The sequence below is a fragment of the Girardinichthys multiradiatus genome, chromosome 9 (genome assembly GCF_021462225.1).
Source record: "Girardinichthys multiradiatus isolate DD_20200921_A chromosome 9, DD_fGirMul_XY1, whole genome shotgun sequence".
Lineage (NCBI taxonomy): Eukaryota > Metazoa > Chordata > Actinopteri > Cyprinodontiformes > Goodeidae > Girardinichthys > Girardinichthys multiradiatus.
The window spans coordinates 26,986,534-27,008,664 of record NC_061802.1 but is presented as its reverse complement, the minus strand read 5'-3'; the positions used below and the strand labels follow the sequence as shown (position 1 = coordinate 27,008,664).

The window sequence follows — 22,131 nt, the reverse complement described above, 5'->3', positions numbered from 1 at the left end:
TCTATAAAGCTCATTTTAAATACAGACTTCCTGCAGAACCTACATATTGAAACATTTGCTCTCCATTAAGCAGACACAGCTTTTCAAGACGTGGATTTCAAACAGCCCCCTGTCACATCTTCGCTGTCTGCAGAGCTCCAGCCAAAGCAAACAGCTTTGAGTTAAAGTTGAAGAAAGTGGCTGTGACAAATGCAGCGGAGCCTTGTTCTGGAATCAGCGTGAAGAATTCACTTCTGATCTAAGGCGTTTCTAGCAGGGAGAGTGGCATTGGCAGGGGTTAAGCTAACTGTGTGTCATGCCCACTGTCACGCAGGAAATAGGATGGTGGGGAAGAGCTCCAACTAGATTAACTTTATTTTTTTATTACCAAATAAAGGTCTTAAATGAGTATAGATTTATATAACACATGTCAGTCATATGGTTTACTTGTAAAATGTGAGGTTATGCCAGGGTTTCGTTGGTAATTCTCTAGCTATAGATTATCCAAGATGTGAAATATCAGAGTTCTCACATTAAGCACCAAGAACAATGAGCTAACACTCTTCGATTATGCCTGCATTGTCAGTAAGCACTCTGACGTATTTTCAGTCACTGTTAGCCTGTCAGCAGGATGTTTATGATCGTATAAGCTGGCAAATCAATGGCTTTTAAATGTTGAGCAAATTCTTTTAATTGTGAAACATTGGACCCTATAACATTTATAATTAGATGCTGAGGTGTGATATTTATGGTTAGTCTCAATTTAAAAGAACATTTATTTTTACCATTTACAAAAATTGAGCTTTGTGAATGGATTTCAAGACATTTTTACTTCGTATACACCCCTATCTAGCTTTTGGCCACATTATCTTTCTCTTGGACTTGGTCCTGTCTTGGACATCATTTTCCTTTTAGTAGCAGCTTTCGTGGCAGAAGCACACCCATCTCTCTGTGCTTTTAAAGAGATGAAAATCTGTGGTTTCAACCTGCGTCAGCAGAGCAGTTGCTTCATACACTTCTGATCATGAAACTACCCAAAGAAACATTGTAAATGTGCCATTTACAAAAGTCAATCGAGTCCAAACAAGCTATTGTCGCATGAAGAAGGCGATGTGTTATCATGTGAACAGCTGTTTGGTGTCTGGGGCTCCACAGCACTGAGCTCGACACTGCCAGGGGACGCAGACACATTGAAGTCTGTGATTCTCATTTGCTGATTGTTACCGGCAGAGGGTGGACACCTGCCAGGAAAAAGGGCAGTCATCAGTCTGAGTAGCACAGCAAGATGCTACTTCTCCCAGAACTTCAATAGACTAACTAAATCTATCCCTCAAGGGCGAATCAAGAAGAGCCCATGTAAAGGAGAAAACACTGCGCCAATAAATGTATGAAGCTGTTCTGGTGAATCAGCTGCTGTAAATTAGGTGATACTTTGAAATAAAATTATTCAGACTCGATAAGGATTTCATTGTTCTCCTGAGCTCTGCTGAAATACGGTTTTGTCTACAGTGAATGTGTTGCAGCCTTTCTGTGTAATGGTGATAATTCTGTTTGAAAATGTGTTTTCTGCCTCATGTCCCTGTTTGCATTAATTTTAGCTGAACCCAACGTACAATTGTGAAGATGAGTTTTCCTCGCTAAAGAAAATAAATAAATAAAAGTTTTTATTGCTCATGTTAATAATCAAGGTATTTTCTTTCAGAGGGCTGAGGTGATACCTCAGCTGGCATCCTCACTTTTTAAATAGAAGACTTGTTATGCAGAGTGAGAAATAAGACAGGCGTTGAAACATTGGGTCTGACAGTTAACAAGACTCAAACCAAGGGCGCCCATAATTATCGCTGCCTGCACTCTGCATTTTTTTTAAAGCAAACCTGCAATTCTGCACGCGTTATTCTATACCTTCTGTTTCACACTTTCTTCAGGACCGTCTGCTACCCGAGCAGCACGACCACAGTTCAGACCTTTAGATTCAGTATCAACAAACCAATTTGCCTGGAAGTGGCAGAGATATACTGTGCAAGAGCATCTTAGTGCATAAGAGGAACAGCACAGCCTGCAGTTAATCCATTTAAGACTATGACTAGGAGTTTTAAGGAAGGTGGGCAGGTTGGAGGGCAAGAGGAGTTCATGACAATTAGTCGGGACTCTGCTTTCAGAAGCAGCATCTTGGAAGCACAAGCTGAAAGCACGTTTGTGATCCGGGCCTAAATGCTTCACATAGGCTGCCGTTAAAAGCGTCATGGTATGACACATCAGTTGAAATATATATGTTTTTTAATGTGTGATGGGGGAAAGCCATGGACCGGTTAGCAGTTTTAAGGTACTAAGGTTTTAAAAAGCGACAACTTCAAAAACGTTTTTAAGGTGTAAAGTCCTTCTAATCAGATGTTGAAGGGAACAGAGATTTCTATGGCTTTGTGGAGAATAGAATAGTGCAGGGATGCCCTTCCCTCGCTTGTTGCTGTACACTGCTTGACAGCTGTCTGAAAGAAGGTCCCTACATTTTCCTACTGTTTTCCAAAAGGGACAAATTTGGCTGTTTGGAAAATAAAACTTTCTTTGTTTTGACTTTTTGTGAAGATAACCTGAGACCGTTCGTGAAAGGGTGGTATTTTTACTCGAGGTTATCATGGCACATGCCTAGATGAGTATTTACTGTACAATATATGCAAAGTTTTTCTATCATATCGTTCCAGTACTTTTGATGTGATGCCAGACAAACTGATGGGGTGACTGGAGTTTTGTCTAGCATGAAATATGTTGCTGCCCCTGCCTTACATGTTGCTGCACACTGCCAGTGAGCTGGCTTTGAAAAAGTACTGCTTACGCCGCTTTCTTTGTCTCATCTTGAAAGTTGGGACTTGAATGTAGGAACATGACATCACACCTGACTAGAGTTAATTACGTATACAGTGTATGCCACAATTTTAATGTAATACAAACCTAAAGAGCTTCGAAATGGTTTAAAGTACCAACATTTACTATATTCTATATGGCAGCCAAACTAGATACTAGACTCATCGCTGCCCAGTGACCTCTGACTTCCCTAGTCGGCATTCTGACTGCAGGGTGGCTGTTGTTGAGATTTCAGTTGTGAACTAAGAAAATCCATCTTTTGTATACAGAGTCCACACCATTACTTTTTTGCCTTTATCTGAAAGACAAATGTGTTTGTTTTAAAATAATATAGGAGACATTTTAAATGTAATGTGGAATAACAATAACTGAAAGATTCGTCTAAATGTAGCAGGTGTTCATTCTATATTTTTCCTAAATCTATCTATGTGGTAGTTTTACTCAAAGCTATCATACTGTGAGAATCACATACTGAACCATGAATACTCTGCATGCGTTAGTTAGTGTATTTCTTCCGATTCTTTGTTCTTATGTATGTGTGTGTTTGTGGATCCAATCCAGAGCCAATAAGTGAGATGGGGTTTCCACATTGCTGACAGGGTGGCCAGCTCTCCTGGTCTATAGCCACAAAAGCTTTTTAACTTTCATATTGCTGCAGGAGCAAAGAAATATAATTTATCTCCTAAAAAAAACTATTTAGCTTCAGTCATCATCTTAAAGGCCAAATAAAGCATCAAATCAATGCTATGCACTTATTTTTTTATTAAATAGAAATATCTGTAAAAGAGTGAACCTCTTAAATCATTAACCCTGATTCCTTATTAGATATTTTTGCTTTTATTCATTGCCATATTGCATTTGAATATGCATATTAAAGAGAAAGAGGTCAGGTCCTACACTGCAGTATTACTGACATTTAGATTTTTAAGTATCTCAACATGGATGCCTTTATTAGAACAGTTAAACTACTCCCCATGTTTTTCCATATGCGGCATTATAATGCACAGGCACTAATATAGCCTCGACTTTATATCATGACAAAACACACTGTTAGGAGCAGATTGCATTTAAAGCTAATTTACTGAGTAGTGGCAGTTGTTGTTGCTTTCTAAAATCATGATCCTATGAAGCAATCTAGCGAAATAACACGGCATGCAAGAAAACTGTGAGAGACTACTTTCCCTTTCAAATCATATTCTCATTTAGAAAAAAAGCTAATTTAGATCATATCAGAGGGAGAGAAAACAACCTCACAACTCTGTCCATTATGAAATACAAAAACAATCGCCCACCTTATTTCACTCTAAAGGGAGACGCAACAAAAACTAAATTATCTGAGGTGATGTGTGACTAAGTCAATGGAGAGTAGATTTAGAAAAAAAAATAACAAGAGCAGGATAAGACATGAGTCTGGAAGGGCATGTGACACAAAGTCATTTTCTTCTTAGGTCCAACCCAAAACCTTTATTAAACAAAAAGGTCAGAGCAAAAGGGATAAAGATGGATAGAAGGCTGAGGGTCTGTTGTCTGTAGCATTCAGCTGCATATTTTGCTTTCCCCTTCTTAAGCAGAGAAGATAAAGAAGCATGTGACAAAGGAAAAGAAACAGACACATTTCTATTTTAATCTGTTTTCATTGTGTTTCACTCCGCATTATGCTCTCTCTATTTTGTAAAAATAAAATACGATTGGTACTAGCCTCTAGCCTGCAAGTGCCAGAATATTTTCCTTTTTTATATGAAATAATAGCGAGCTTGTACAACCCGCCTTACACCCTGCCTGTGTGTGTGTGTGTTCTGCACAGCCTTAATTGAGGGCGTAGTAGAGATTCTCATTAGTATGTCAGGCACATGGTTCCACCAGGCTAGCCTGGCTGCACCTAACCAGACAGGTGGAGAGGTCAGAGAGGAAGCAGAGACACAGTGGAGCTGCCTTTTTGTCAGGTCCAGTATTTTCTACCTTCTTTTGTTGCTTATTTTGAATTAACTTGAGCAGCGTTTTGAACCCTTGGCCAAAATTGACTTTCTAGATTTGTAGGTTGCATGGTGAAATTTTATTTGTAGGCTACATATACATCCAATATGTGTGTAATAAGTGGACTGAATTACAGCAGGTGATGAATATTCAGCAGGGCCTACAGTAAGTTGTGGTGCATCGTTTAGGAAAATCCAGTATTTAATCTGCATAAGTATAGGGAAGGTATAGAAAAACCTGAATATAATTTTTGAATTCATACTTTGTAAAGTTCATCAGATTGTCAAGAAACGTTTATTTAATCATTCTTCCTGCAGCTCTTCAAAATAGGAAAGACATGAGAATATTTAATTCAAGTAATGCCGCTATGTAACCTCTAACTTTTTGAAATAAATCAGAGTGTCTAGCCTTTAGTTAGTAATGCATCCCTTTCTATTTTCCTGAGGTATAAAGATGGCGTGACATGGGCCCATTTTGTTTAACCACTCTTCATATATGGGAAAGACAAGAAAAATGCCTATCAAAACAGGCAGAAATATGTGGAACTGTATATTATTGAAATGGCTACAAGAAATAGCTTTTCAACTAAACATATCTATATCTACAGTCAGAATAATATTCAAAGCATTTAAAACAAACTGAACTGGAAAAGAATACACAAGTTTAGGATTTTTTAAGTAAAAAATATATTTCCAAAGTTCACTGTCAGAGACTTAGCACAACTTTATATTGTTAGATTATGCTGTTGCTATTAAATCTAATTGTAGAAGGTGCTGTAGTTTCATTTTTTCAGATACAAATAACCTTTGGATAGAGATTTAAAATATTTACCCTGCCATGAGACTTCAGGTTTCAAAACCTTTTCTCACTGTAACATTTTTTTTTGGTTTGCAGAAGGTTTGTATTAATCGTTACATTTTAATTATATTCAGAATTAAGCTTGTACTGGTTAATGTTTTGACTAATAATTGTTTTACTGATGGACCAGCAATCCAAGTTTTCAGCAAAATGCAGCTTGTTCTTACTTTACTGGTTTAATACTGGTTGTTTTGATTTTATTTGTGACTAAAGATCATATAGCTGCAAGGTGTACTGTCTTAATTTCCCTCAGATTAATCTTTAGCTAGAAGAAGAGTCTAGTCTTTCTAAACATAGATGTCAAGTTTTTATGTGTCCCATACCCAAAGGTTAGCTGAGCCCTAGTTGATCTGCAGATAGTCCTTTACAAATGTGTAGGTCATACAGAAAATTACAATTTGCTGGGTTTTAAAGGTATAAATTGATGCCATGGCAGCACAATTTTGGATGTGAACTCAAATGACTACACCTTTATGCCAACAACTTAAATGTATCTCTTTGTAATGTAGTGTGTAATTCAATTTGCATGATTTTTTCATGTAAATGGCATGAAGCAACATGTGTCTCAGTGCATTGTGGGTGTACAGGTCCTTCTCAAAATATTAGCATATTGTGATAAAGTTCATTATTTTCCATAATGTCATGATGAAAATTTAACATTCATATATTTTAGATTCATTACACACTAACTGAAATTTTTCAGGTCTTTTGTTGTCTTAATACGGATGATTGTGGCATACAGCTCATGAAAACCCAAAATTCCTATCTCACAAAATTAGCATATTTCATCCGACCAATAAAAGAAAAGTGTTTTTAATACAAAAAACGTCAACCTTCAAATAATCATGCATAGTTACGCACTCAATACTTGGTCGGGAATCCTTTGGCAGAAATGACTGCTTCAATGCGGCGTGGCATGGAGGCAATCAGCCTGTGGCACTGCTGAGGTCTTATGGAGGCCCAGGATGCTTCGATAGCGGCCTTTAGCTCATCCAGAGTGTTGGGTCTTGAGTCTCTCAACGTTCTCTTCACAATATCCCACAGATTCTCTATGGGGTTCAGGTCAGGAGAGTTGGCAGGCCAATTGAGCACAGTGATACCATGGTCAGTAAACCATTTACCAGTGGTTTTGGCACTGTGAGCAGGTGCCAGGTCGTGCTGAAAAATGAAATCTTCATCTCCATAAAGCTTTTCAGCAGATGGAAGCATGAAGTGCTCCAAAATCTCCTGATAGCTAGCTGCATTGACCCTGCCCTTGATAAAACACAGTGGACCAACACCAGCAGCTGACACGGCACCCCAGACCATCATTGACTGTGGGTACTTGACACTGGACTTCTGGCATTTTGGCATTTCCTTCTCCCCAGTCTTCCTCCAGACTCTGGCACCTTGATTTCCGAATGACATGCAGAATTTGCTTTCATCCGAAAAAAGTACTTTGGACCACTGAGCAACAGTCCTGTGCTGCTTCTCTGTAGCCCAGGTCAGGCGCTTCTGCCGCTGTTTCTGGTTCAAAAGTGGCTTGACCTGGGGAATGCGGCACCTGTAGCCCATTTCCTGCACACGCCTGTGCACGGTGGCTCTGGATGTTTCTACTCCAGACTCAGTCCACTGCTTCCGCAGGTCCCCCAAGGTCTGGAATCGGCCCTTCTCCACAATCTTCCTCAGGGTCCGGTCACCTCTTCTCGTTGTGCAGCGTTTTCTGCCACACTTTTTCCTTCCCACAGACTTCCCACTGAGGTGCCTTGATACAGCACTCTGAGAACAGCCTATTCGTTCAGAAATTTATTTCTGTGTCTTACCCTCTTGCTTGAGGGTGTCAATAGTGGCCTTCTGGACAGCAGTCAGGTCGGCAGTCTTACCCATGATTGGGGTTTTGAGTGATGAACCAGGCTGGGAGTTTTAAAGGCCTCAGGAATCTTTTGCAGGTGTTTAGAGTTAACTCGTTGATTCAGATGATTAGGTTCATAGCTCGTTTAGAGACCCTTTTAATGATATGCTAATTTTGTGAGATAGGAATTTTGGGTTTTCATGAGCTGTATGCCAAAATCATCCGTATTAAGACAATAAAAGACCTGAAATATTTCAGTTAGTGTGCAATGAATCTAAAATATATGAATGTTAAATTTTCATCATGACATTATGGAAAATAATGAACTTCATCACAATATGCTAATATTTTGAGAAGGACCTGTATGCATGTGAGCAAGTGTACATGTGAAGGTTCAGCCAGGTTATGAATATTAGATACTTTAAAAATGATTCAAAGACATTTTTTTATTATTATATATTAGTTCAATTAAATTAATAGGGAACTTTTGCAGGTCCAGTGCTGCTTTCTATTCATATGAGTAGGAACAGTTTTTAAACAGTAGCTGGATTGGAAGAGCTACCAAATAGGGACTGATCCTTGATTTTGGTTTAAAAAGAGGTATGAATTACAGGTAAATAGAAAGAAAGGATTTCCCATGACTTGACAACTACGAGCTTGGATCTGGACACCTTCTGTGATAAAAAAACAAAACACTACCTATCTTATGCATAAGTATTAGCAGCGTGGGGACGGATTATTATGGGCGTAAACAAATAGAAAATAGTTTCCACTGCTCATGATGGGCAAACTACTCACAACAAAACCTCCTCCACTCTCGTCCCAGAGCGCCACGCCCCCTCTTCGCCTCCTCAGCCAATCAAAGAGCTTTGCTTCACATTTCTTAATTAGTTTTCATGGGACAAGGTAGGCGCTGGTTAGTGCCTCGCTATGTTTTTTTCTGTAGCACGGGACGGGGCTGTAAGGACATCCACACCCTTTCTCTCGGTTTACTTTTATTCATTGATCCTCACCAACACTCTCCTCGGCTTTTTCCGTGTTTTTTTTTTTTGTAGTTTGCCGGCTGGAAACAGCTATGTTTTGCTCCTACAACCGCAGGCTGACTCATAATGGTCATAGTGAGTAGGGGACACTTGTATTTTCACCAGTTTGTCCCTTATTACGGCTCCAGCTCCACTTTTTAATGGTAAAACCGTAGCGCCTGTCGCAGCAATCAGACACATAACCATGTTTGTTTCCAAGCTATATCAAATGCTCTTATTTTAGTATTGTTAGTTCGTCATGTCGTACCTTGGTAGTTTTGGTCGTTTTGTACGCAACCTTTTCGGGTAAGAAATTGAGCCGTCTGTAGCGGGACGTTTATCGACGATTCGTCAATTCGTGCCCGTCAGGGACTTGTTTCGGGCAAGCTAGACAATCGAGGATTTGAAGTAATTCCCCTCACAGTAAATGAATGTGTTTTTATGACCCTGAAAGACAGTAGAACCCCGCGGAAAGTTGGTAAAAGTTTTTGTTTGTTTGTTTGTTTTATGAGTATTTATAAGATGACCTAAACTGCTGGCGGACACCAGTTGATTCAATCTGAAATAAATGTGAATAGGACACAATTCACTTAGTTTACACGAAATATATATTTTTCTTTATGGGCATAATTTATGAAAATATGTCACTACAAAGAAGAATAAACTGACATGCAATGATTTAGGTACATAGGTATGTAATGGTTCTTTTGCAGTTATGAATTGAGAGTTGGAAGGTGGCAAAATGGCAATGCTTGGGTACAAAATGGTGATACAAATGAAGCCACTAAAGCTGCTGGGACAGATCTGCAGATTGCTTTTTAAAGTGAAATAAGGGAAAACTAGAAACTATCTACTTATGAATGCATACATCGTTTTGTTTATCTCGCGTTTATGTGGGCTATTTTATTGCTGAGCAACTGAAACAATTGATAAAAAATAAGGCAATCAAAGAGTTTAATATACTGTTTTGTAAAAATGAAAAGCAGTTTGTTTTATAGAAGTCTTTATGTGTTTGAGAAACAAGAAGTACAAAATAAAGAGATGTGGTTTTGCATACAGCAGTGTAATGTACAGAGGATTTAACATGCACACTGTAATAGCTTAATATATATACACTGTGCTGCACAGGCATCCTATTACCATAACGCCTGAGGCTGCAACCACTCCGCTCTGCTCTGCTTGGTTCACTCAAGCACAGACTTCAGCTCCGATTGATTGCTTTGCTGGGATTCAGAAAGCCTTTTCTCTGCCAAAGCAGCCAGAGGTTGGCGTGTGCCGATGAAGGCTCGGAGCCAGCCAGAGAGCGAAAGTGTTAAAGCTAAAGGGAGGGGTAGATGACAGGCAATGCCGCAAGCCAATCATAGGCTTTCAGAGAGAGCTACTGGTGTGAAGGGGCGGGCTCTGACCTTCCAGCTGAGCAGGCGACTGGGTGGGAGGTTGTAGGGAGGGATGTGGGGGCAAGGTGGGAGGGGGAGAAAGAAAGAGAGAGAGAGCCTTGCTGCAGCTCAGCGCTCTCCTCCAGACTCATCATTCTCCTCACAGCGTCTACAGATGAAGGCAATGTTTTCTCCGTACACCTCAACTGCGCAGTCTTCTAACGTGAGCTAAGATTCAGGATAAAAAGAGGAAGAAAAGCAGGTGGAAACATAAGAAGGCAGAGCCAGAGAAGACTGAGACAGAGAGATAGTTAAACAGTGTAGGAGGGGGGGTTTCCTTTCTGAGTCGTTGGTGTAACTGAGGAGAGAGGGGACTGTGAGACTACGGCTGGCATCTCCCAAATGGAGTGGAATGGGTTTAAGATGGTAAGGAAGGCTGCCACTTTATTTTAAGCATTCCTCTGCAGCAAGGGCTGGTTATACTTAAACATGTATTGACAGCGCGTATAGCACTTCGGCTTTCTACACAGCCATTGCAGTGGTACAGGTCAACTATTTCATATGCAGCATGTGAGGTTCCTTCTTGCAGCGAAGATTGAAGCAGCGGGTTAGTCTCAAAATTCTGGAGGCAGAAAATGGTAATGATAGGAGTTGTGTGGGTGCACGCGTAGAAGGATGGAAAACTGGAGAAGGAAAAGAAGGAAGGAATGTGTTAAACTTAAGAAAAGCACCCATTTTGTGTCTCCCCCCGCCTTGCTGCCTTTGTACAAGTCTGCACCAAGAAGAATCTTCCCTGCAACAGGGTGGACTGTACATTTGTAAAAGCTGGGTGCATTTCAACATGTGCGAGAAACTGTATCCAAAGTATTGCATGTAAGTTGCATGAGTAGTAATGCTACTAAGCAAGGCAGTGTACACACAGTGGGAGCATGTTTGCCCTAGCAAGTGAAGAAAGATACAATATATGTGCTGGAAGTTTGAACATTCATGGATTCATGGAAGTATTGTGCAATGACTTTTCCTCAAGTCTTGTGTTTTTTTAATAATATGGCCTAGTGAGCAGTAGGCATGGGCCGATAGGATAACCTAGTAAAAATACAATGGTATCACGGTTTTTACACTAAAAATATCAAACTAAAATGTATCTGGTTTTATGGGTTTTGTTTGTAACTAAAAGCAAAAATTATTCCTATGACTACTGAAATATTATAACACATCGATTATAGCACAGTTATTATAATGCAATTTATAACTTTTGATTTTTAAATATAAACTTTAGCAAAAATATAAAAACCTGCTAACAAATTGTGTTAGTAGTTCATTCTTAAGTAAAAACGCCTATTGTATAGAGCAGTCTAACTTTTGTTAGACTATATAGAACACTGGAGTATAACAAGCTGACATTAGCAGGGTCTTTAGTTGGACTGTCTGCTGTGCTAGCCAGCCTCCAGTTGCCCTAAGAAGAGTTAGAGCTGCACAATATATCAAATTGCAATCGTCATTGCATCAATAATATGTACAATATCACAATCACAACAAGTCTGCTAGTAAATAACATTTATTTATATTTAGGGGGATCAGTAACAGTGGCATTATGGCTCTTCATCCAGGACACCACTGTGTCAGGGGGCAGCACCCTGAAACAGTTTCCTATTTATTACTGCTATTTCCAGCTGTTCACAGTGTAAGTGTTATAACAAAACATGTCTGTACACCACAGCTGGCTAATGATACTGAAGTTGGTATCTGATTTTAGTTTTTAAATCAGAGCTAAAATAAAACATGGTTTGAGATTCATGAAAATTGTTTTTATAAAAACACCAAAAAAATCTCCTGCTCATTCTCTGCATTTTCTGCATCAAGAAAAACCTTAAATTGAGGCATGTTAACTCCAATGTATAGACAGGTTTTTGTGAAGCCCTTAATATGGTAATATGTATAACAATAAGACTCAAAGAAAGCCCCAATAAGTAGTAGCCTTCTTTAAGTCTGCTGACCAGCAGTGTGTAGCAACAGGTGTGGGAGGAGCAACATTGGGTTACTATATGCTCCATTCAGCCATAGAAAACTCTGAATCATTGCAGCACCTTCTCTGATCTCTCATTTAAGGGACTTTAAACCAAATATTGGAAAATTGTAGCGGTTTTGAAACTTTTAAAAACCTTGGCATACCTTGATACCGGTAACCAGCCATGCTTACTGAGGACTGCCAGCATGGAGACTCAAGATGTTAAGCTACTTAAGTTATTAGATTTGCTCACCATCCCCGGACTCACTATAACATCCATTGAAACCATTCCACCCTGACAACAAGGTGACAGGTTTACTAATAAAACTAGCAAACTCCTCCTGTCTTTGTGACCTGTAATAGACAGCCTTATTTCTTTCTGAATGGAGTCAGCTATTGCTTTGAATTGTGTGCGCATCCATTTGTTTTTATGGTGTGTTGCTAACTTTTACAGTACCATGAATAATATTTGTGCTCATGCTTCTTTTAGTGAAATGGCATCAAAATGCTAACTTAAATGAAGGCGATTCCTTTCATGACGTATTTACTTATGAAACATTGACGCCTTTAGCTTCATGTCTGCATAGGCAGGAACACATGACTGATGTAAGAAGACTGTATATTATGTAGGCTGTATATACAGATTACATCTGCAAGAGTGTGCAGTGTTTGACAGAAATAAACATCAAAGCAGAATAAGGAGCAAGAGTAGAAGAGGGAGTAAAAAAAGTAAAATGCTCGTAAGTATTAAAGGTTTTTGATTAGTGTGCACCAGGGAGGCTGATAGGACCCAGTAGTACGTATTTATAATTTATTTGTATATATAATTATTTAAATGTACACACAAGTGTGCTTTGGCTCTACTACCCTCAGGCATAACACCATGTGCTTCAAGGTTACACATCAGAACTGATAGCGGGGGTTGTGTTAGGAATTTATTAGCTGCTGTACACAAACTGTGTGCTGGTGAGTGATTTACATGTCACCATATATATAAAAAACATGAATCAAGGTTGCAGTAGACCTTTGTTTGTGTTGTTGAAAGGTGAGTATTGAATTGAGGAGCAATAAAGGTGATTTTAAAACATCATAAAAAGTGGTGGATAGAAAACTAGCATACAAACAAAAGCAAAAGTAACCAGGCAGTAAATTAATATTCAGCGGGTAAAAAACATGAAATGCACCAGTTGAACAGCCAGAGATTCAGGTCGGCCAATTTTTCTTTGTTCGGCTGTGATCAGTGATCCGCAGGTCAATTACTGATAAAAGCTGTTTGTTTTCCCCATTTAATGTATCTAAACCACTCCCACTGTTGGTTAGAAACACGTTTTCTGACGTAAATGGGAATAATCAAAAAAATCAAAAAGAAAATTTGATTAGTTTAAAATTGGAATTAGCAGCTCAAACCTCAAAGGACAAAACAGAAAGCGGTGTCGCCCAGTAAAAGGCTACTCAGTGCATCTCTATTTCCCATGTCTGTCTTATTAGTTCTCTGTAGTTTTATTTGTGTGTGTGTGTCTTAGAGGAACCACTGACGTTTATCCACATGCAGAGTGACATGGTTAACTAGAAGCTGATTAAACCCAATGCTAAATCACATTACGAAAAGAAAAGATGGAGATGTTCTGGCAGAGAAGCAGTTACCTCTTAATCTTTCTTATACTGTCCTCATGCCAAATACTGTCTGTGGCTTACTCTCGGCAGATTTGCTTTTTATGTTACACATGCCAATAATCAAGCCTTAAATAGGTTTCTTTAATTTTAACCCTTTGTGATGATCCTTAAATTGTTAATAATAATACCTGTTTATTAAACTCAAGTATTTGGAACAAGGATTTATGATTTTGTGTTACACACAGATCTGTCACAGATCTGTTGTTGAGTTCCTGCTGTTTAGTCATCATCAGACTTAAAACATGTAAGACAGGACTTTATAGATTAGGCTTCATGTAAATCTGGCTGGCAATGTCAAGAAATATTTCATAATAGTGATTATATATCGGTTTTCTATGGCATCTTATTCCTTGCAGGATCACAGGGGGGCTGGTGTCTATCCCACCTGTCCTGTCTCCCTGGACAGGTGGCTAGTCCATCACAGCGACACAAAGGACAAGCAACCATGCATGGATATATTCACCCTTAATAGTTGATCTAGCATGCATGTTTTGGGGGAGTGGGAAAAGACAGAGTCCCCGGAGAGAACCAACCCATGCACATGGATTACATTCAAACATCACACAAAAAGACTCCAGCCGAGATCTAAACCCGGGGCCTTTTTGCTTTAAGGCAACCGTGCTAGCATCGGTGCACCACTATTGGATGAGAAGTAATAACAATAAGAATAACAACAGACCTTTACTCAAATCAGTTTATAAATTAAAAGTCTGTACATTTAATGTCTACATTTTAGTTTTGAACTTCAATTTGAAGCAGCAAACCTCCCTCATCACCATGTTAAGCCTCTTATAATAAAACTATCTCACTAACAGACTCAGTCAATTCATGTAAACCAGCCTTCTGCTTTTCATATACTAATTTTAAGATGAAAAAGCTTGTTATTTAACGTGAAGCTTCTTCACTACTGAAGGTTTCATTGTCGGTTTCAACGAAATTTCAGATAAGCCGGCAGAGATGAAAAGTGCCAGGCATTACACGGGTGGATGACTCCTGTCAAATTCAACTTTATTATCGATTCTACTTAATGCACAACACACAAGAGAGCAACCAAGAAAATGCTTCATCAACATGCAGAATAGTTGTCGTCCTGACTTTCACTAAGTGCATCTCAGACAAGGACAAGTGGTAAACACCCGCTTTTAGTAGTCTCCTACTTTAAGTTAAGAGGGCTGAGTCTTAGATGGGCTTAAATGGTCCCATTGAGTGTGTTTGTGTCTTTGTTTTTCAAGTGTTATTTATGCTGTTGTTATAAATGCCCACTCTGTAGCTGCATGTGCATGTGTGTGAAGAATTCATTGGAGCTGACACATGTGGGCAGAGGTCTGTCTGCTAAATGTTAACAGTGACAACTAACTGTACGGAGCTTTAAAGCAGAATAAAGATAGTGGTGATAATGACTCCTGGGTCATTTAGTTGGATTCTGTCTGTAACATGGATGATAAAGTAATGAATGGAAATGTTGCTTTTTCTTTGGTAGCATTTAAAATCTTGTGGGATTATTTATGACAACAAAGAAAATAAATGTCTCCATGAGGATGGTTGTCCCACATTGATAAAAGGTGATTAACATCCAACGTACATCCGTGTTTAAACTAGTTTGACAGTTCATGTGTTGATTAAATCAATGACACAATTTTAATCTTGAGCTATTTTTTTATTTAAAATATGTAGATTAATGGTGCATAGCATATTCCATTATAAATATGTGGGAGTGGTGTTTAAAAATTCAACTACTATAATGATTTGCATTTTTAAAAATATGACAGATCTACTGAGATTATTTAGTTTTTCCTCTCATACTTTAAGCAAGCTTTAGTTAATTTTATGAACACGTAATGCCTATCATCGTTTTACACTACAGTGTCAGAGTAGATATAGCACAATATTATTTATCTTTAAATGTCTTTTCCACTTTCCTTCAAACAAAAGCAGGATGGAAGCAGTTAATGAGCCCAAAGCCTGTTTGAATAAGATGTTTCTTAAAAAAAACAAAATCTCCTGTCCCAATTAGCACGCTTTGGTTTTTAAATATTCCTTTTGTGTGAAGCCTAAACATACATGAAGACTCACAAAATGGTTATGTTAAAATTTCATAGGCATCCACAGTGATTTTCTTCATTTATTTAAAATGTTGTTTTTTTTCTCTGTCTCTTCCTCGCTCTGTTTTAAAAACGAGCGAAATCCGAGAGGCACGGCGAGGCATTCTGCTGCGAGGGGAGCAACATTCACAAATACTAGACCTAATTCCTTTGGCAGCATCTCAAACTGCTACAGACAGACACATAATCAGCTGGGGAGTGTTAGCGCCTCAGCCCACTAGCAAACACAGGACCGAGCCCTTGTTGTGCAGAGCTGCTTTTTTAGAATAAATATCCTGATGGAAAATACGGTGGAAGGAATGCGTCTGAATCTCTTTGTTCAGTCGAAAACACATAAAGGAAGAGGCGCACTGGCTTTCCTGTCTACTTTCCCTCACTCTTTTCAATCCACTCATCTCCTCTGTCTCCCCCTCCTCCTTCACACTCTCTCTAGCATCCTAGACTGTACCCTGCACGTTTTGGTATTCATACAGATGTTCAGATTTGGCTGGCAGTTTCTCCTGAGACTGTGCACAAGCGGCTGACTCCTCTCATCTGCATTTTGCATCCCTGGAAAAAAAGGAATAAGGTGTTGGGAGGGGGGCATCAGCAGTCAGACAGGAATTGTGTGTACGAGTACGAGTTAGAGTACAGCTGTGTCGTGTTGCCTGTTGTTCGGCGTTGGCAGCTTAACTGGCTCCAGCGCCGCTGCCTTGTGATGTTTTAAAGGACGTTTCAAGGTCATGCTTTTGACAGGCCTCCGCCGCCTCTGACGTGTTAAACATTTATATATTTCTGTAGCCGGATAAATTATAGATTCAGCATGCAACTGAACATGCTACAAAATAGCAGCATTGTGGTTGGTAATAGACACATCTGGGCCTGGGAACAAAGCATACAGCTTTCAGTCTTCGGTATGGTATCAGTAGTTGGTGTGTAAAAATTCAGACCTAAACCATCTGTTCGACCACACTGATTTCAAAATTCCATGTCTGAATAAGTATAAAAAAGAAAGTAAGAGTTTAGAAAAATATTTGCAATTCAACAGTTAATTCATTGTCCCATTACCTAAGTTCTATATCTTGCCTTCTTTGTGTCCTTCCTTCCTCCTTCTCTTTTGTGTATCCTTTCATATTTTCTCTTTTCCTCATGTTCTTCTTTTTTTTTCCTTCTTTAATTGTGTGCTAACTTTTTCCCTCATGTGTGTTTCCTACCTTCAGTTTCTCCATACGTCATTGTGTCTTTCCTTTTATTTCTTCCTTCCTTAGGTTCCTCCTTTTCTTCCTTGTGGCATTCTTTTCTTCTTCCCTTGCTGCGTACATTGTGGCCTTCATTCCTTCCTATTGTCTTACTTTTCTTCCTCCCTTCCATCCATCTGTTCCCCTCCTGTGTCCCTCATTCTTTGCTTCCTTGTGTCGTTACTTTCTTTCTCATCTTCCTCCCTTACTGTAGACCACTGTAGACATATCTAGCATAAATCTATGTGAACTTTAGTAAAAAAGACCAAGACCTCTGGCAAGTAGAACTTGGCTAAGTCTTGTTTTTTTTACATGAAAAATGTGCTGGAGCAATATCAAGTTTTAGAAAAAAAAAACATTATGTATAGGTCGACTTTAAAAATGGGACCTCAGTTTGTGAACTTAGATGTGCAATTGTTATGTAACCATCATGTTGGAGATATGGCTGAACAAGAGAGTTTAGTATAACTAAATCTCACTAGAAGTCTAAAAAGATTTTGACCTTACACATTTGAAAAGTTTTGTATCTTGCATTTCTTTAGAGCATCAGCTGGGATCACTGAGTTATTCCCAACTTGTGGGCCCCGTCCTTCTAAAAGTGGCTCTTGAGAGCTTGGAGGACGGGGTGAGGCTTTAATTCCAAAGAGGCCGTTAATATGTTTGGCACACATACCAAATATTGATCAAAAGTTTAAATGAAGGTTTTACACATACAGCTGCTTTATGCGAAGTCTGTTTATGGAATTATAGTCACATAGAATAACAAATTTAACTACCCTATAATCAGTTTTAGGTGGATTTATGGTTAAAACAGCACTACTCAAGGCCATAAATCTCTATTTACACTGGGACCAACAAGCAGATGCAGCGTCCTGAATCAAACGTTATATATAAATCATGTACCAAACATTTCTGTAGTAAACCTTTATATGGGCAACAACAGGGTTGGCTCCAAAGCCAGGGATGTGGTGTATGAGCGTTTGTGCAGGTTGTACGGAGTGGCTTCCAAGAGCTATCCATTGCCGGTCCAGAGAGTGACAGACAGGCAGGAAATACCGGTGACAGGTTGCCAGTCATATTTGTATCATGATTTAAGGAACTGCTTGTGTCGGAAATGCAGCCTTATTACAGGTCCTTCTCAAAATATTAGCATATTGTGATAAAGTTCATTATTTTCCATAATGTCATGATGAAAATTTTACATTCATATATTTTAGATTCATTGCACACTAACTGAAATATTTCAGGTCTTTTATTGTCTTAATATGGATGATTTTGGCATACAGCTCATGAAAACCCAAAATTCATATCTCACAAAATTAGCATACCATTAAAAGGGTCTCTAAACGAGCTATGAACCTAATCATCTGAATCAACAAGTTAACTCTAAACACCTGCAAAAGATTCCTGAGGCCTTTAAAACTCCCAGCCTGGTTCATCACTCAAAACCCCTATCATGGGTAAGACTGCCGACCTGACTGCTGTCCAGAAGGCCACTATTGACACCCTCAAGCAAGAGGGTAAGACACAGAAAGAAATTTCTGAACGAATAGGCTGTTCCCAGAGCGCTGTATCAAGGCACCTCAGTGGGAAGTCTGTGGGAAGGAAAAAGTGTGGCAGAAAACGCTGCACAACGAGAAGAGGTGACCGGACCCTGAGGAAAATTGTGGAGAAGGGCCGATTCCAGACCTTAGGGGACCTGCGGAAGCAGTGGACTGAGTCTGGAGTAGAAACATCCAGAGCCACCGTGCACAGGCGTGTGCAGAAATGGGCTACAGGTGCCGCTTTTGAACCAGAAACAGCGGCAGAAGCACCTGACCTGGGCTACAGAGAAGCAGCACTGGACTGTTGCTCAGTGGTCCAAAGTACTTTTTTCGGATGAAAGCAAATTCTGCATGTCATTCGGAAATCAAGGTGCCACAGTCTGGAGGAAGACTGGGGAGAAGGAAATGCCAAAATGCCAGAAGTCCAGTGTCAAGTACCCACAGTCAGTGATGGTCTGGGGTGCCGTGTCAGCTGCTGGTGTTGGTCCACTGTGTTTTATCAAGGGCAGGGTCAATGCAGCTAGCTATCAGGAGATTTTGGAGCACTTCATGCTTCCATCTGCTGAAAAGCTTTATGGAGATGAAGATTTCATTTTTCAGTACGACCTGGCACCTGCTTACAGTGCCAAAACCACTGGTAAATGGTTTACTGACCATGGTATCACTGTGCTCAATTGGCCTGCCAACTCTCCTGACCTGAACCCCATAGAGAATCTGTGGGATATTGTGAAGAGAACGTTGAGAGACTCAAGACCCAACACTCTGGATGAGCTAAAGGCCGCTATCGAAGCATCCTGGGCCTCCATAAGACCTCAGCAGTGCCACAGGCTGATTGCCTCCATGCCACGCCGCATTGAAGCAGTCATTTCTGCAAAAGGATTCCCAACCAAGTATTGAGTTCATAACTGTACATGATTATTTGAAGGTTGACGTTTTTTGTATTAAAAACACTTTTCTTTTATTGGTTGGATGAAATATGCTAATTTTGTGAGATAGGAATTTTGGGTTTTCATGAGCTGTATGCCAAAATCATCCGTATTAAGACAATAAAAGACCTGAAATATTTCAGTTAGTGTGCAATGAATCTAAAATATATGAATGTTAAATTTTCATCATTACATTATGGAAAATAATGAACTTTATCACAATATGCTAATATTTTGAGAAGGACCTGTATACTGATATACTGTTAATACAGAACCTGCCTATCAACAGGAGTGCGGCTTACAAAAACGCAGCTCTGATGATTCTTACCTGTTTTCAGGCTGATTCAAAGTGAGAGAAAAAGTTTCCAGACAACGATAAAAAAAGGTTTTGGAATGTTTCAGACAATCAGATGAGTTGAGGTTTATGCTGTATCTCATTCACTACTGGATACATGTAGGATGATTTAGCTTATTTTCACAATGAAAGCAAACGCTTTAAGAACTGCTACATCATGAAATCTGATCCCAGGACAGAGGCATGGGGAGATTAAGATGGCTGTTTGTTTTCAGGGAAATAAAAAATATGAAAAGTTTTACCAGCAACAAATTATGAATTAGGAGTTTTTCCTTTTGGCCTCCAGTGTGCATTATATGAATGCATCCAGATGTGTGTGCACGCACAAGTGTGCATGTGAGCTCAATGGTAGCTCAATTACAGTATAAGAAGAGGGGCTTCTTAGGATAAAAGGTTAGGAACCACTGCTCTAAACAGTAACAGTCCATATTGGAAAGATGCAGAGACAAGCTGGATTTAGGTGTATTGGAAAGTTCAATGATGGCTCCATTAGGTTTACTGTAAAGCATTGTTTATCTCTGTTTAAAGAAGATTAACAGCCTATTAACAGCTCATAAAGAAATGATGGAAGATCCTTCTTTGCTGAAGCCAGTTTCTGTGGAGGAAATCCTAAATTCTAACATGAAACAAATCATCCAGGATGTCAGGTTTTGTTTAGAGATGAGCCGATCGGGCCTTTACGGGCCGACACTTATTCAGTTTTTTTTCTAACATATGCATGTCTATTTATGCAATTGTTTTGTTTTAGTTTAACAATTAATGCTACAAACATGGATCAGAGGGGACATGTACAACACATTCTTTTATCAAGGCAGAAGTTTTAAATCCAACAGACAATGAACATTATCCTTATTTATACATCAAAACATGTGTCCCAACCCTTTCAGGTTTTGACTAAACTAAATGAAAAATACAGTGCAACATGTTTCCTGATGTGTTCACAGACAGAAAAAGTGGAGGTTTTCAGTTATGATCCACTAAACATCTGATTCTTAGTATTTGACCATTCATCAGTCAGAACCGGTCGAAGGTAAATTGGTAAATAATGAACACAGGCCAGCTCACTGAAAAATCACTAGTTATGGTAATATGATCTAAGAAACTGATGTCTTAGTGTGTAAACATAAAATATATGGTAGAGTTCACACTGGAGCATTAAAGACTAATCTTACCTACTGATGTTTTCTTTTAGACGGGAATGGTCCATTTTCTCTATTGTGAGTATTCACATTTAACAGAACTTCAGGTGTTCTTTCCATTTTAAATCACATATTCTTCACGGAGGGCCTACTTGGATTCCTACTATGTCTTGATAGGCTTGGAAAAGTAAGGCGTTTGGTTTTGTTTTTTGTCGTATTTTTTTTTAGGTCTGGTCTTTCTATGTCTGGGTTAAATTAACAGAGATTAAAAATTAAGAGTTTGGAAATATATGTCCATACCTTAACTTAAAAAGTTGAATGTTATTGTTATATAGCTGCCAATTAAACTGCACATGCAGACATGTACCTGTAGATGCTTAATGTGCACATGTTGCTCAGGTGATGGAACAGGTAAGGACAGTTGGATTTTAAAACAAATATTTATTAGGAGAAAAGCAGAGAGATGTTGTTTCTTGTTATATTTTTGTACCCTATAGCTTTATTTAGAGTCGGTTGTTTTTCACTTTTTTTGTTTGTCACATAATTAAGGCGTCAAGTCTGAAAATTCTTCTGCAATGGTGCACATTAACATCTCTATTTAGATGTTTAAAATTGGCTGAAAACACATGGAAATTTCAGAATGGAAAATATTGCACTGTGAAATGGGAAATGGATAAGAATGCATAGTCTCAAATTAAGCAAGCAAATTGTTTATAATTTCTTTGCACTTGAAAGTCTGTTTTCCTTCTCTTGTGTTACATTCGTGGGATTCAGATTATTGGAGAGGAAAAGAACATTTGGGTTAGTATAAACATTTTCTTTTACAATGTTTTTCTTGTTTTCTTTTACAATCTTTTAGAAAGCTCTCATCACCGAAGATGAATCGGTAAAATACCAGTGGAAACATGTAAAAAGCTGGTCAGCAATTATAGGAAAGGTTTGCTTCTTTTATTAAAATGTAAATTAAAAACTGATAAATATTTTTTTTTGCTTTAATCGATACTCCTTTTCCATTGTTTTCTTATCTTTTGGATTATGCCTGTCTCAGTTTAAATCAGAAACCATCTTCTTGGTTTAATGAAACTATAATACATACTACATTTAAATCTGCCAGTGGATATAAAAAATACTTGCAACTGAAATTAATTACTTTGCTAATTTGCTGGCTAGCACAAAACATGGCAACGTTTTATAACTCCACAGGGGTAGGAGGGATATGGAAGGTCAAACTGTGGTTGATGACTCATAAAGATGGGTCCGCCCTATA

General features: G+C 38.9%; 1 protein-coding gene across 4 annotated transcripts in view; it reads left to right on the top strand.

Annotated features, from left to right (window-relative positions):
* Window positions 1-22,131, top strand: part of elavl4 (ELAV like neuron-specific RNA binding protein 4) — a 117,735-nt gene that overhangs the window by 17,866 nt on the left and 77,738 nt on the right. The window contains exon 1 of one of the 4 annotated variants that reach the window (XM_047374828.1): window positions 10,060-10,325. The exons of the other annotated variants lie outside the window; for them this stretch is intronic. Within the exon in view, the coding sequence (XP_047230784.1) occupies window positions 10,302-10,325 (24 nt within the window). The 5' untranslated portion in view covers window positions 10,060-10,301. Of the gene's footprint in view, window positions 1-10,059; window positions 10,326-22,131 lie in introns of those variants that run through there. 4 annotated transcript variants of the gene reach the window in all.